General features: G+C 58.1%; 1 protein-coding gene across 14 annotated transcripts in view; it reads left to right on the forward strand.

The window, feature by feature from the left end:
- The window catches only part of TNS1 (tensin 1), a 204346-nt gene that overhangs the window by 81243 nt on the left and 108900 nt on the right, over positions 1–14203 (forward strand). For all 14 annotated transcript variants that reach the window (XM_077885485.1, XM_077885494.1, XM_077885487.1 and 11 more), the window contains one exon: positions 10619–10660. In XM_077885485.1, coding sequence (XP_077741611.1) covers positions 10619–10660 — 42 coding nt within the window. The remainder of the gene's footprint in view (positions 1–10618; positions 10661–14203) is intronic.

The raw sequence follows: 14203 nt of genomic DNA on the forward strand, positions 1-14203 counted from the left end.
CCAAAACCTTGACCACAGACCACAGCCCTCTTCTTGACCAGATTCTTCTAGGAACTTCCTAGAAGCTATGTGTTCTGTGCTGCGGGCCCTGTCACCCCACCCCCTGCTTCGGAACAAATGGCCCCTCTCCAGGAGGGCAAGAAGGGCTGGGGTTTCCCCTGGTCTTTGGATCTCAAGAGAAGGCAGTTTTGAGGTCTACGTTTCAAACTGCCTGTTGACACTTTCACTTCTACAGTAGAGGCCCTGCTTCCTCTGGGGCCCCCAGGCTGGGCCCCTCAGTGGTGTCCGGCTTCTCCATCTTCTTGTGTCCCCTCGAAGCTCTCTTGGTGGCCTCTCTCCTCTGCACCCGGCCCTGGCTCAGCGCTAGTCGCACTCTGGCAGCAGCTGCCTATTTGAGGCTGGACATCTGGCCTCCAGGCCTGCCACTTGCCTGCGCCCTCTCTCCCTGGCTCCGGAGGACTGGATATTTGCCTCAGTCCAGCCCTCCAGGCCTTGCAGAACATGTTCCCTTTGACTTGCTTCCTCCATTTTGCCATGTGCGCCCTGGGCCTGGGGGACTGGTCTGCTCCCTGCTCTCCCATGATTGATGTCTCTCCCACCCCACCCACCTCGGAGGCCATGCCCTCCCTGAAACTCTTGCTGGGGCCCCTGACGGGGCAAGGAGGTGCAGCGCTGGCACAGTTGAGGCTTGGGACCTTGGGTGAAGCATGTGACATCTCTGAGCCTCATCTGGGAAATGGGTTGATAACCCCTAGGACCTCAGAGTGTATGAGATGGAACAGAATTGGACCTGAAAGGGGATTTCTCTGATGGGAGCAAGAGCTTGAGGCAAGAGAGGTGGGGAATGGGGAACTGAAAGAGACACTCAGCCAGGTCCTGCAGGGCCTTGAGGACCATATTAGGGCATTTGGACTCTGTCCCATGGAACCGGGAAGGACTTCAGGCAGGGGAATGACAGGACTGGACGCACATTTTAGAAAGAGTTCCCTGGCTGCTGAGTGGAGAATAGGTTAGAGAGATAAGACCCAAGGCAGAGACCTGGGTTAGGAGGTTCTTGCCATAATCTCCATGGTTAAGGAGACTGTGGGGTGGGCTGGCTTGGAGAGATATTTGGGCCGAAGAGTTGTCCAGGCTTAGTGGGAAGGAGTGGAGGGAGGAGGCTGATGCTCAGGTTTCTGGCTTAACAGCCTTGGGTGGCCTGGGGTGGGGTGGGGTGGGGTGGTGGGGGAGCAGGGTGGTTGTCAGCGCTGATCTGCGAAGTAGCGGGGTGGAGGCCAAGCGGGGCAGGGCCGTGAGCCTAGTATGCTGACCAGTGTCAAGCCCTGGGCCCAGCTGTGCCTTCTGACCCCTGCTGGTGCTTTCCTGTGGCCCCACATGCCCCCCGCCCCTTGTCTTGTGGTTACTGCTCAGCGCCCCCAGACCCCTGGCTTACCCTCGTGTGCTCCCAGGGCCTGGCACATAGTAGATGCTCAGTGCGGGTTTGCTGACCGCAACTTTTCTGATTCTTCTGCTCCCGGGGTTTCATCATGAGAGGGCCGGCCGGTTGCAACCTCAGCCCTCCCGGAGTCACTAATTGTGGGTGTGGGTAAACAGGGCCCCTGAGCTGGGGCCCCAGCTCAGGCTCAAGGGGAGGCAGATCTTCAGAGAAAATGCTCTGCGACCAGCTGGGCCCCCAGCATGGGCTAATCTGGGTGCTCTCTCATGCCATCCTCCAGAAAGGCCCTGCAGGGGAGCGGCTTCCGCAGGTGGGGCCTGCTGGTTCCACAGCGTGCCCTGCCCGGTCCACTGTACCCCCTTTCCCGTGGCTGGACCTTCTGGCCGGGCACAGAGGGGCACACCCGGCTCTCCCCGCCCTGTGGGGTTGGGCCGTGCGGGTCGGGCTGCCGCATGTGGGTGTGACCAGGGGCCAGGGAGGTGTTCGCTGCAGAGAAGCTGCCCTGTCTGGAGAGCCCGTTCTTGAGTGTGTCAGCAGGCCTAGAGGCTGGCGGTGGGCTGGGCAGCCCGCGCCTGGGGCCTGAGGAGAAGGTTCCCGAGACAAGAGGGAGGACCGAGGAGAAGGGGCGCTGCTGGGGAACAGGTGGATTGGCTCAGTGGTTCAAGAGGCATGTGGCCCAGGAGGATTTGGGGAAGAACGGAAGAGGCCGGAGTCCCGGGGACATCACCCAGAGTCGGCCCTCTCCTCTGTTTCTTTTCTTTTCTTTTCTTTTTTAAGATTTTATTCATTTATTCATGAAAGACACAGAGAGAGGCAGAGACACAGGCAGAGGGAGAAGCAGGCTCCATGCAGGAGCCCGGTGTGGGACTCGATCCCGGGACCCCAGCACCATGCCTCAGGCTGAAGGCAGGTGCTGAACCGCTGAGCCACCCAGGGATCCCATCTCCTCTGTTTCTCGTCTGAGTTGGAGCCTCTGCTGGGTTTGGGGGGAAAGGGCCAGCCTCCTAGCTCTGGAGGGGACTCTCGGCTGGGACAGGCCCTACCCCCCGCGCCCCCCCAGCTCGAGGTGTCCCTGGGAATAGGCCCCTTCTTGCCTCCAGGAACTGGATGCACTTCCTTTCCTGATCCTGAGCAGAACTCTATATAAGGGAAGGAAACAGCCAAGCAGGCCAGGAGCAAGCTCTGGTGAGGACAGGCAGCCCGGAGGGAGGGCGCAGGCCTGGGAGGAAATGGAGCCAGGGTCGTGGCCATCTTCTCCCCAGGAGCCCCCCAACCCCTGCCCGGGGTCTGGGGCTCAGATCGGACGCCTGGGGTGTAGAGCCACGGAGCCGTGCTGGGCTCTGCCTTCTGCAGCCCTGGCCTTGCCCTGCTCCCCCACCCCGGCCCCCCGGCCCGGCCGTGGCAGTCTGGGACCACTGTGTACGCCGGGTCCTGCGGGAGCGCATGCTCGCCGCCTCCTTGCGGGAGCCAGGTGGACGCATCACGTGAAGTGGGAGGTGCTGGGCTGACCTCAGCCGAGGGGTCCTCTGGCTCTTTCCTTAGTCACCTGGCGTGTAGGCCACAGCCTCTGGGGGTCATGGGCTCTATGGTTCTTGACCCCCGTGGTGGCACCTCGGTGACCAGGGCTCGGAGATAGCAGCACGCTGGCTGCAGGTTCTCCAAGCGGGGCCCAGAGGGGGAGCAGGAGCTCGCGTGGGGAGGGCCCACTTGCTGCGTGCAGGGAGGGAGGGAGGAAGTCGGGGCAGTGCTGTCCTCCTGGGCCGAGGCTGGGGGAAGACAAGTAAAGCCTGGGGGTGGGGGTCTGTCCACATGTGTGTCTTGTTAGGGTGGAGATGAGGGCCTCGTGGTTTTAGGGTGCCCAATGGCCCCTTGCCTGTGGGCTTTGGGGGTCCCCTCCTCTTCCCCCCCCCATTATTATTAGGATCATATGACACATCTTCTACCTGCCTTGAGCTTCACCCTTTTTTTTTTTTTTTTTTTGAGCTTCACCCTTTACTTCCCCCTGCCACCTCCTGCTCAGGCACCTTCACTGGCTCCCCAGTGCCGGCATCTCAAAGTCTTAACTTCTCTGCTGGGCCGTCACGGTTGCCCGTGGTCCAGCCTGGAAAGAGAGTTTGCAGCCAGTCGTCCTTCCCTTCGTCTCCTTTGATATGTCCTCCTCCTTCCCTTGTCCCACCCTGTGTCCCAGCCTAAGGGGACCTCCCGTGGTCCTTTCCTCCATGCCTCGTCCATGTGATCATTTCCACCTGAGATGCCCTTTCCCCATCTCCACCTTTTAAAGCCCTGTCCACATACCCGGTGAGCTCCAGGCTCTGAACCAGGGCTTCCCGCCCTCGGGGCTCTTAGAACAGTAGTGGGTGAGACACCCAGTAGACAAAAGCGATGTGTCCTGGAGGCCTGGCCCAGGTGTCCCCTCCTCTGTGGACCCTGCCCGGGACCCCCAAGAGCACTCTCACAGCCCCTGGCACCTCTGCCCGGCCACGAAGGCAGCGTGGTGTGCTGGGCAAAGAGGGTATCGGAGTCGGGCAGACCCAGGTGGCGGTCCTGGCTCTGTCACTTAGTGGCCAGGCCGTCTTGGGTCTCACAGGATTGCTGAGATGGCTTGAGATCATGTGAGATGTGGGCACTATGATCTACCTCGAGGAGGTCACAGGGAGCAGAGGGGATAAAACAGCGTGCCTGGCACACAGCGAGCGTTCAAAGAAATCTTGGCAATCTCTGCTGCTGCTTCTACCATTCCTACTACTGGCCATTCCACTTTGGGCAGTTGCCTCACTTCTCTGAGCCCACAACAACCTGTCATAGAGACGAACTGAAATAATGTATGTAAAGCACCCAGGTCAGTGATGCACACAGTTAGGTGCTCTGCAAACCCTCCTTTCCTCCCTCCCGTGCACCATCAGTCGAGATGGGTGCCTGGAGTTGTGGGGGCAGGGACGTGGAGGAGGTGCCAGTAGAAGCCTCTAGAAACAGCCCGAGTGTCCATGGAGGACGGTGGATAGACACAGCGTGCCGTGCTCATGCAGTGGAGTAGCAGGCAGCCCGGAAGAGGAAGGCAGCTGACGCATGCTGCGACATGTGTGTCTTGAGGACACGGCGCTAAGTGTGACGGTCTCCTGGGGCTGCCCTGGCAACACACCACAGCCTGGGTGGCTCAACTAATTCATCTTCAGCCAGTTCTGGAGGCTGGGGCTCCAAGATCCAGGCCCTTCCGAGTTGGCCCTTCCGATTTCTTCCGAGGCCTCTCATTGCATCCTCACACAGTCCTTGCCTTTTGCACGTTCCCCGAGTGGCTCTCTCTGGGTCCTCACCTCTTCTCATACGGACACCAGTCGGGTTGGATTAGGGCCCACTGATGGCTTCCTTGTAACTTCCTCACCTCTTTTTTTTTTTCTTTTTTTTAAAGGTTTTATTTATTTATTCCTGAGAGACACACAGAGAGAGAGAGAGAGAGGCAGAGACACAGGCAGAGGGAGAAGCAGGGCTCCCTGCAGGGAGCCTGATGTGGGACTCGATCTTGGGACTCCAGGATCACACCCTGGGCCAAAGGCAGGGGCTAAACCGCTGAGCTACCCAGGCGCCCCCCCACCCCCCTTTTTAAAAGATTTTATTTACTTCCTCACCTCTTTAAAGGCCTGTCTCTCGATGCACTCACATTCTGAGGTACTGGAGATCGGGGCTTCAACATGTGAATTTGGGGGGATAAAACACCAAGTGGAATAAGCCAGACTCCAAATGCGGTGTGATTCCTCTTACATGAGGTGCCTAGGAGAGGTAAATTCAGAGACATGGAAGGTAGCTTAGAGATCACCAGGCTGGGAGGAAAGGGGATGAGGTTTAAAGGATGTGGGATTTCTTGTTCGGGAAGGTGAAAAGGTTCTGGAAATGGATAGGAGTGATGGTTGTACGGCAGTGTGAATGCACTTAAATGCCTTTGAAATGTACTCCTAGCAATGGTTCAAATGGTAAATTCTATGTTGTATGCTTTTAATAATAATAATAGTAATAGTAATGATAATAATAATAAAGGACTAACTAGAGATAGGGAAAAAAATTCTACTCAGGATCATGTGAAATGCTAGAGTCAGGGACTCGAGCGGCTCTAGTTTTGGCTGGGGCAAGGTGGTCCTGTCTAGCCCCAGGGTCAGGTGGATGTGGAGAGCTCCTCAGAGGGCTGGGCAAGTTTCAGAGCCCGGGGTTTCATGTAACCAAGGCTGACAACTTGAGGCCCTGAGGATGGGAATGTCACTCAGTTGGGGACTCGGTCCCGCCACCTGCATGCTGGGGAGGTGATCAGGGCCGTGCCAGGTGGGTGCCTGGGTTTTCTCTTGCTCTGCAAACAGCAGTGCCTGGAACCTGCAGACCAAGATTTCACCTGCAGCGTGCCCTTCCTGGCCGATTGACCTGGGACAAGTGTCACAATCTCATCGAGCCTCCGTTTTTTTTCGTCTGTGACATGGGAGCAATATCGCTGACAGTACAGGATCAGGAGGGCTCAGAGAGCCAGGCCTATGGCAGGATTGGCCCTGGCACCTGGCGCATAGGAGGTGCTTAGCGATGGCGGTGATTTTTACCTCTCGTGGTTGCAGGTGCCTCCCTGGCAGAGGCCTTGAGTGTCCTTCATCTTTCCACAAGTATTTAGTGAGCAGCTACTGTATGCTGGGACCAGTGTGATGAACAATACGTATTTTTTGTCCCCAGGGCACTTGTTTTCTAGCAGGGGAAACAGATTATAGACAAGAAAACAGACACCTGTTTAATTATAAATTGTAATTAGATCTGTGAAGGAAGAGATAAGAGTGCAAGAGAAACAATGTGTGTGTGTGTGTGTGTGAGACCATGACCTAGGGGTGTCAGGAAGGGCCTCTCTGGGGGTGGTGGCATTTAAGCCAAAGCTAGAAGGCTGGGAAGGACCCAGCTATGCAGACAGTGGGATGAACATGTCCCAGGCACAAGGAACAGCATATGCAGAGGCCCTGAGGAGGAGCAGAGCGAGGTGTGTTCGGGGGCCAGGGAGGAGCCCACCCTTGATGTGTGGCCTGAGGTCCTGGACAAGGGGGGCAGACGACACGGATGGTGGAGAGGAGGGCAGGGGCCCAGTCATGCAGGGAGCCCTTGCCTGGCTGGCTGCTGTCTGGTGCATTCCACCCTCGGGACCTGCGGGAGTCTCCAAGGGGGTGCCCTGTTGTTGGCGTTGAGCCCAGGGACCTTTGAAATTCAGAAGCTATCGGTGGTGAGGGATGAAGAGTGCGGGGCACTGGCCCTGGTCTGGGCCTGCTGACTCCCCTCCCCGCGCCCCCAGATCTCTACTTTGCGGGCGCCAGAGTCAGACTGCTCCTCTGCAGTGGCCTTAGGCAAGTCGTCACCCTTTCTGTGCCTTATCTTCTTCATCTGGGAAATGGGGACACTAAGTCTCTAGCCCACACATTCTTCGAGCTTAGGGCAGCAGCAGACAGAAAGCCGCATTCCGGGAGCTTCTTGTGGCCGTTGTTGGCTCCAGCTGTATGGAAATTAGTGCTTGCCCCAGCATCAGCCTAGCGGAGGGGGCAGGAGCACATCTCCGTCCCGAGCCACGCTGCTGGCTTCGTGTCCCGTCTCCTCTGTTGCATCACTTACTGACGTCCCTGCACCTCAGCCTCCTCGTCCGTAAAACTGGGGTGTTGAGGGCTGTTGTGGGAATTCAGTGAGTGAATTTAGGCAGAGCGTGAAGAGTAGTGCCTGACATCTAACAAGTGAGACGGGAGTGTCTGCCGCGGCTGCTACTTTTGCTGTCACGTTTTTCAGAGTGGAGAGACTGGGCATGAGGCCTGCTCAGCCCCCAGTGTGCAGACGGGTTTTTGGAGGTACACCGGGGCGGGGGGCTTCCCTGAGGCTGACCTCCTGGGCCCGAGCCGCAGAGTGCCGCACGGCCAGTGCCGGGACCCAGAGGCCCTGCGGACACCCCAGAGCCTGCCCCCTGTGCAGGGAGAGGGTTCCTAGCTTGGGTCCCTGAGGGGCAGTGGGAGGGGTCACTGTTGACACCAGGAGTGTGGGGCCGTAGGGCCTGGGCCACAGAGTGGCAGGGGGCCCTGGCTCTCCCTGGCACATTCCAGGCTCCTGAGAGGGTGGCCAGGGGCCAGGGTGCCGGAGGGAAGGAGAGAGCCTTTTAAGGAAACATTTCTCTGCTTACAAAAAAAAAGAGAGACAAGAAACATTGAAACACACAACAAAGTTAGTGGGCTGGCGGCCGGCTGGCCTGGAATGCACAGCTGTGGGCGGCGGGCGGAGGAGCTGCTGGGGGGCAGCAGGCCGCGAGGGGCACCCAGGCCTCGGGCCCTCGGGCTGCAGGTCCACAGAGCTCAGTCCTTAGGGGTGGCGCTGCCTCAGGGGAGCAGGGAAGAGACTTGGGGTCGGGATGCCTGGCTCCCCATTCTTTCCACTGCCTTAGGGTGGCTCTGGGAGAGAGGCCCTCCCACTGTTTCAGAGGACACTGTCCATCCTGCTGCTGCTTCAGGTGTATCCATAACCTGTCCCTCCCTCTCTCAGTCCCCAGAGCCCGAATGGAGACTAGAAACCCCCTTGTGTAACGGCCTGGGAGATGTGGCTGTGGACGGGACTTGCCCGGGTCTGGAGGCTGTGGCTCCCCTTGCAGAGTGGTCCTGCGTCCAGGTCCCCTGCGCTCGCCCCAGCTCCAGCTCCAGCTCCGAAGGAGGGAGCAGAGCAGGGTGCTGTCCTGTGGGTGGCGCTCACTCCCACTCGGGGCCCGAGGGACCCAAACACAGTGGTGGGGGAGGTGGCATTGGGGGCCTGGCCCCATGGGGTTGAAACCTACAGCCCCTGAACGGGGTTAGGGACAGGAGAGGACGGGGAGGGGGCCACTGCTAGATGCAGGACTCCTGGCCCACGGGTGCCTGGTGGGGGGCGGCTGTGTCCCCCACAGCTGAGACCTTGTCTGGTGGGCAGGGCAGGCAGGGAGCCCTGAAGGCCACAGCCACCCCTGGGACCTTCCCGGCCTTCCCGGTCTGTTCTCCTGGCATTCTCCACCCCACGCCGGGCTCCGTCTCCCCCAGAAACTTCTAAACTCACGGCTTCATGCTTACGTTTATCAAGAATCCTGAACTTAGGGGGAGCATTTGCCCCTGTGTCTCCTCGTTCCCTTTCACATTTCATTTTGGGAACCAGAATGCCTGGGTTCACATCTTCACCACGTATGAGTGGTGTGATCTCGGGCAAGTTGTTTAACCTCTCTGGGCCCCTCATCTCAACTGGAGATGTAATAGTCCCTACCTTATAGGGCTGTTGGGAGGATTGAATGAGGTAGTATGGGTCGAGCATCGATAACAACGCCTGTCCTTCCTGTGGTCCGTATTTAATCCGCATTAGCCGTTGTTCCTTTCTTTTGGCCTCATATATGAGTCTCTCAGCCGCACCAAGGGGTCTCAGAGTAATGGTGAGTACAGGGCGATAGGTGCTGAGACTCAGCTCAGGCTTCTTTGCTGGAGAATGAGGTGGGTGGGAAGCCCGTAGCAGGCCTGGGTCGAGAACCCAGGGATGCTAAAGCCCCCGGCTTCTCCACCCATTCCGGAGCTCAGGGCACAGCATCACATGAGCCCTGGCCCCTTCTGGGCTGGTGTGTCAAGCCTGGGGATCCCCTGGGCTGGTGGGAGGACAGGACTGGCTCAGGCATGGGGAGGGCCCGGCTGAGGGTGGCTTCTTGTGAACAGCCAGCTCCATCCGAGCCTGTAGGTTGTCACTGTCACCGCTCCACCGGGGCGGTGGCTGGAGCAGGGGTTGCCCCCTGCTCCAGGAGGCAGCAGCCTCCTCTTCAGCGATCCAGGGCTTGTGCCCAGACACCCCACACGCCTGGGGGAGAGCCTTCCCTAGTCCCTTCTGTGGGCCCCTTGGGTTGGGAATTGGAGCCAAGATTGAGGTATGAGCTCCAAGAAAAACGTGTCCCGACTAGAAAAAAAGAGCACGCTGAGTCTCTGATAAAGGGCCCTGCTAATTGTCAGGGTAGTGGTTTGGCTGCCTGGCCTGGATGGGGGGTGTTATCTCAGGGGAGGGTTCAGAAATGCAGCCCTCCCTCCACCCGCCCTCGTCTGGAGGCCCGAGTTGCCAGCCCCCACCCTCCATCAGAGAGGACGGTGAGGGCGATGGTAGGAAGAACCGCTCACCCACAGAGGGTGCTTTCACCCCTCGAGGCTTTCTTTTGAGGAACTGGCAGGGGCCTTCCACCAACCTGCTTCCCATGTGCTGTGGGGACCCCAGACTCTGTCTGCAGCTTTGGGTGACATGCCCTGGCCCTGGGGAGAACCCCCTTTCTTAGAGGCCTTAAACATGTTTTTAAAAACTTTAAAACACATCTTAGTATATCGTAGAACATTTAGAACATAGAGCCAAGAAAACAAAATCCTTATTCTTGTTACCTTAACCCACTGTTATTAAAAATCCTGGGGCACTGGGACACCTGGGTGGCTCAGCAGTTGAACATCTGCCTTCAGCTCAGGGTGTGGTCCTGGGGCCCCGGGATCGAATCCCACATTGGGCTCCCCGCATGGAGCCTGCTTCTCCCTCTGCCTGTGTCTCTGCCTCTCTCTCTTTCTCTCTCTGTGTGTCTCTCATAAATAAATAAATAAATAAATAAATAAATAAATAAATAAATAAATAAATCTTTAAAAAAAAATCCTGGAGCACTGACCTATAGCCTTCCACATATTTTTTCTACAGAATTTAAAAATTGGGATATACGGGGCGCCTGGGTGGCTCAGTCAGCTAAGCTTCCAACTCTTGGTTGCGGCTCAGGTCATGATCTCAGGGTCGTGAGACTGAGCTTCGCCGCGGGCTCTGCGCTCTGCACGGAGTCTGCTTGAGATTCACTCTCTCCCTCTCCTCCTGCCCCCTCCCATGAGCATATGCTCTCTGTCTCTCTCTAAAATAACTAACTAAATAAATTCTTTTAAAAAATTGTGATATATATTTCATTTCTGCCTTTGCCGCTCGCCCTCTGCCAAGTGTTATTAGCTGAGGGATCCCCCACGAGGCTGCAGAGTCTTCCAGTGACCTCTCAAGCTGGAGATGGTCGGTGTGCTGAGCCGAGGGAAGGGGTGTCTAGCATGGAGGGGGCCGTGGAATGATCTCAGGAGGCCCTGGTTTTCTATGGGGATGAAGGATGCTAACCTTGCCCTTTCTCTGTTCCTCCCACAGGTGGCTGCCCCCTGCATTCCTCCGTCCAGCCATGAACTGGTGGTGAGTGACAGTCCCTTCCCTACCTTGCTGGGCCCTCCCTCCTCTTTCTTCTGCTCCTTTGTTAAGGGCTTACATTAAACCGTTAGACTGAAGCATGCTGCTAGCCCCAAAGGGTGCTGGGCAAGTAGGTAAGGAGGAGGAGGAGGAGGGGACACTTCCCAAGAAGTGAAGCTGGACCGGGAGGAAATGAGTCATGAGGTCCCTTCTGATGAGATGCAGGGCCTCCTATTTCAATTTGAGGCTTAAGTCCTTGGAAAAACCCATAAAAGGGCATCTCGTGTGCCTCTAGGCCTGGCCAGGGGCCTGTTGTTCTGTGGCTTCCAGAACCCGAGGATGGCATCTTCTACCTGCCTGGTCCCAGGTCAGGTACCTTTGGCCGGAGGAAGGGGAATGGATGGCCTGATCCACAGAGCTCGCCTGCCTGGGCAGTGGCTCATGTCTGGGTGGCGTCTTCCACCTCCCACCTCCTTCCACCTCCCACCTCCTTCCACCTTCCACCTCCTTCCACCTCCCACCTCCTTCCACTTCCCAGCTCCTTCCACTTCCCAGCTCCTTGGCTGACTCTGCCTTTCTGCTCTGTCTCCATGTCTCCCACCCCTGCCTCCCCCATCAGGCTTCTAGAAAAGTGTGGAGAGGGGCAGAACTCCTATGATCTGTGGGCTGTGGAGAGGGGCCTGTTCCAGACTGATCCCAGCTGGGCTGATTTGGAACCCTGGGAACCTTTCCTCCCTCCTGGCCCTCTCGGGGTCTTCTCACCCTCTGAAGGCCCCTCTCTTCCCCCTCCCAGCGCCGAGGCAGGCCGGGCCCTGGAAGCTGGAGGGGAGGGGTCTGCATGAGGGCAGGTTCATGTGTGTGTGTTTGTGTATGTGTTGGGTGGGGAGGGTCACAATCCACCTGCTGATACAGAGGAGCCTCCAGTGACACTGGCATGGGTGGGAGTCTGGGGGAGGGGGCAGGGCTGTCCGGGGATCCAGACAGGTTCAGAGGTCTGCACACTCGCTCAGCCTGGATCCTGGAGTCTCAGTCACGCCACCTGGTTTCTTCTTTCCCTCCAACATCCATTTGCCCGGTGACGATGGACAAGTCCTGCCCTCTTTCTGGACCCCGGCTCCCTTCCTGTCAAAGGGAGGAGTTGCTCTAGGTGCTCCCAAGGCCTTCTCAGTGGCGGGCAGTGTTCCCTCCATTGAAGGTCACTGCCGGAATGAAATAAAGTTTGTAAAAGTGCTCGTGACTCAGCCACCTCGGGCCCACGGCGGTGTCCTCCCAGGCCCAGGCCCTGCCGAGGCATTTCTTTTCCTTGCAGAGGAAGGTCCTCCTCCCGGGTCCCACTGGGCTCACACCCTTCTGGGTCTCAGCTCTGCCCAGCTGTGCCGCTCCAGATGTGGAGTGTTATTCGCACAGGGCCCAGTCACAGGTCATCTGGTGACAGCCGGGTGGGGTGGGGCATGTGGTGAGGCCAGAGTGCGGGCCTGGTTTGCAGCTGCCAGCAAGAAGTTGCTCTAGGACTGGGGAGGGTCACCGTGGCGGGCAGGCGGGGAGACGATGGGGGAAGTGGGGAGCATGAATCTCCTCATTGCAACCCAACTGCCCCCTCTCCTCTGAGAACAGAATGTCCTTGGCGGGTCTGGGATAGCTGGGGGGTCTGGGGTTTAGGGATCTCCAGGCGAGGCAGATTCCTGGCCACTTGGAGTCTTGTGAGCTTTGTTTATGTGAGGAGGGGTCAGGGGTTGGGACAAAAGGGAAAAGGTTGGCATTCCAGCTGGAAGGACTGCAGATACAGACAGGATAAAGAAGGAGCTCCTACCTGAGTGAGGCTGTGGAGTTGTCCCATCCCTGGGACCCTGGGACCCTGTGACGGGCCCCACCTGAGCAGGAGGCTCTGACCTTCCTGGAGGCTGGGTCAGCCACCTGGTGGTGGAGTGGGGAGATTGTGGGAGATTGTGCTCCCAGAGGTTCCCCCCACCTGAATGAGAACAACGCCATCCCCCTCCTCGCCCCATGCACTGCATTCAAGGGTGAGGGCATTAGACTCCCTCCCTTTGGACCCTGGCTCCCCAGCCTCTGCTGTGTGACTTTGGGACACATGATTTGACCTCTCTGGACCTCAGTTTCCCCTCCGCAGATTGGGAGCTGGTAACAGCAGCTACCCTGGAAGGTCGTTAGGGAGCAAATGAATGTATTTTTTTTTAATTTTTATTTATTTAAGAGAGAGTGCAGGTGCATGCAAGAGCACAAGGAGGGAGGTGGAGAGGGGCAGAGGGAGAAGCAGACTCCCCGGGAGCAGGGAGCCCTACTGGAGTCCTACTGGAGGCTCGATCCCAGGGCCCCAGGATCCTGACCTGAGCTGAAGGCAGACACTTAGCCGGCTGAGCCACCCGAGGATGTATTTAATTAATCTGTATTGAGGCCCCTCCAGGGGCTGCCCTCCTGATTTGGTGTAAAAGTCCAGGTTCTTGCTTTGACCTGTGCAACCCCACGTGACGGGTTTCCTCTCTGACCTCATCTCCTTTCTAGAAGCTCTCTCCTTCACTCACTGCTTCAGATGCCTGGGCTTCTTGTCCTTGAATGTAGCAGGCAGCGTCAGGACCGTCAGGACGGCGGCGCTTCCTGCTCCTTCTGGCCGAGAGGGTCTTCCTTCAGGTCCCTGGGAGGCTCCTTCCCTCCTGGGCGTGAGATTTCCCTCCCCCCAGCGACCCTGCCTCCCCGCCTTGCTCTCTCCATCCGTCCATCTGTCCATCCATGGTCAGCGTCTGGGACGCTGTGCATCTCGCTCACTGGGCTCCCCTCGTCCCAGCACGAAGCCCGTGTCCGCAGAGGACTTTGGTCTGTTGTGATCACTGCTGCATCCCCCCACGCACGTAGTAGGTGCTTGGCGCGCTCGGCGAGTGGCTGGCACACTGGGGTTCAGCAAGCAGGGTGCTCAGCAAGCAGGACTGCTGTGGCTCCCGCTGCTGGGCTTGCTCGGGGGCGGGGGGCTCTTAGCAGGGGCTGAGCTCCCGCTGGAAGCTGCTGCTGTCCCCTGGGAGTGGGAAAGTGGCCCAGGGGAATCCGGGAGAAAGTTGGGCTTCCCCTAGAGAGCACCCGGCACCTGTTTCCTCAAGGCGGGCGAGGCAACTGCTTTGAGCAGGTTCACAAGAGGGAGGAAAGGGCGGGTTGTATTTTTCCTTCCTTTTCCATTTGCTGCCTCCCCTTCAGCCTCCGCAGAGCTGGTCTCTGGTCTCCCTGCCCCCTTCCCTTGCGCCTCACACTGTGTGTGTGTGTGTGTGTGTGTGTGTGTGTGTGTCTGTCGTGTTTTCTCCGTGTCTTTGGGGGGCCCCAGCTCTCCCTCTGGCCTTCCCACCCATCTTGCTTAGATCCTACCCTCCCTGGGATGGGGCGCCCTTGTCCCAGGCTCAGGATTTCTGCCCAGCGTGGGCCTCCCAGACACGGTTTCCAGCCCGTGCCAGGCCAGCCAGGGCAAAGTGGCTTAATCTTCAACCCATGTTTTCATCTTACTCAACAGATGTTGCCCAAGGCCTTGGGTAGAAGGGTCCTAGGGTCATG

Source organism: Canis aureus, chromosome 36 (assembly GCF_053574225.1).
Source record: "Canis aureus isolate CA01 chromosome 36, VMU_Caureus_v.1.0, whole genome shotgun sequence".
NCBI classification, from domain to species: Eukaryota; Metazoa; Chordata; class Mammalia; order Carnivora; family Canidae; genus Canis; species Canis aureus.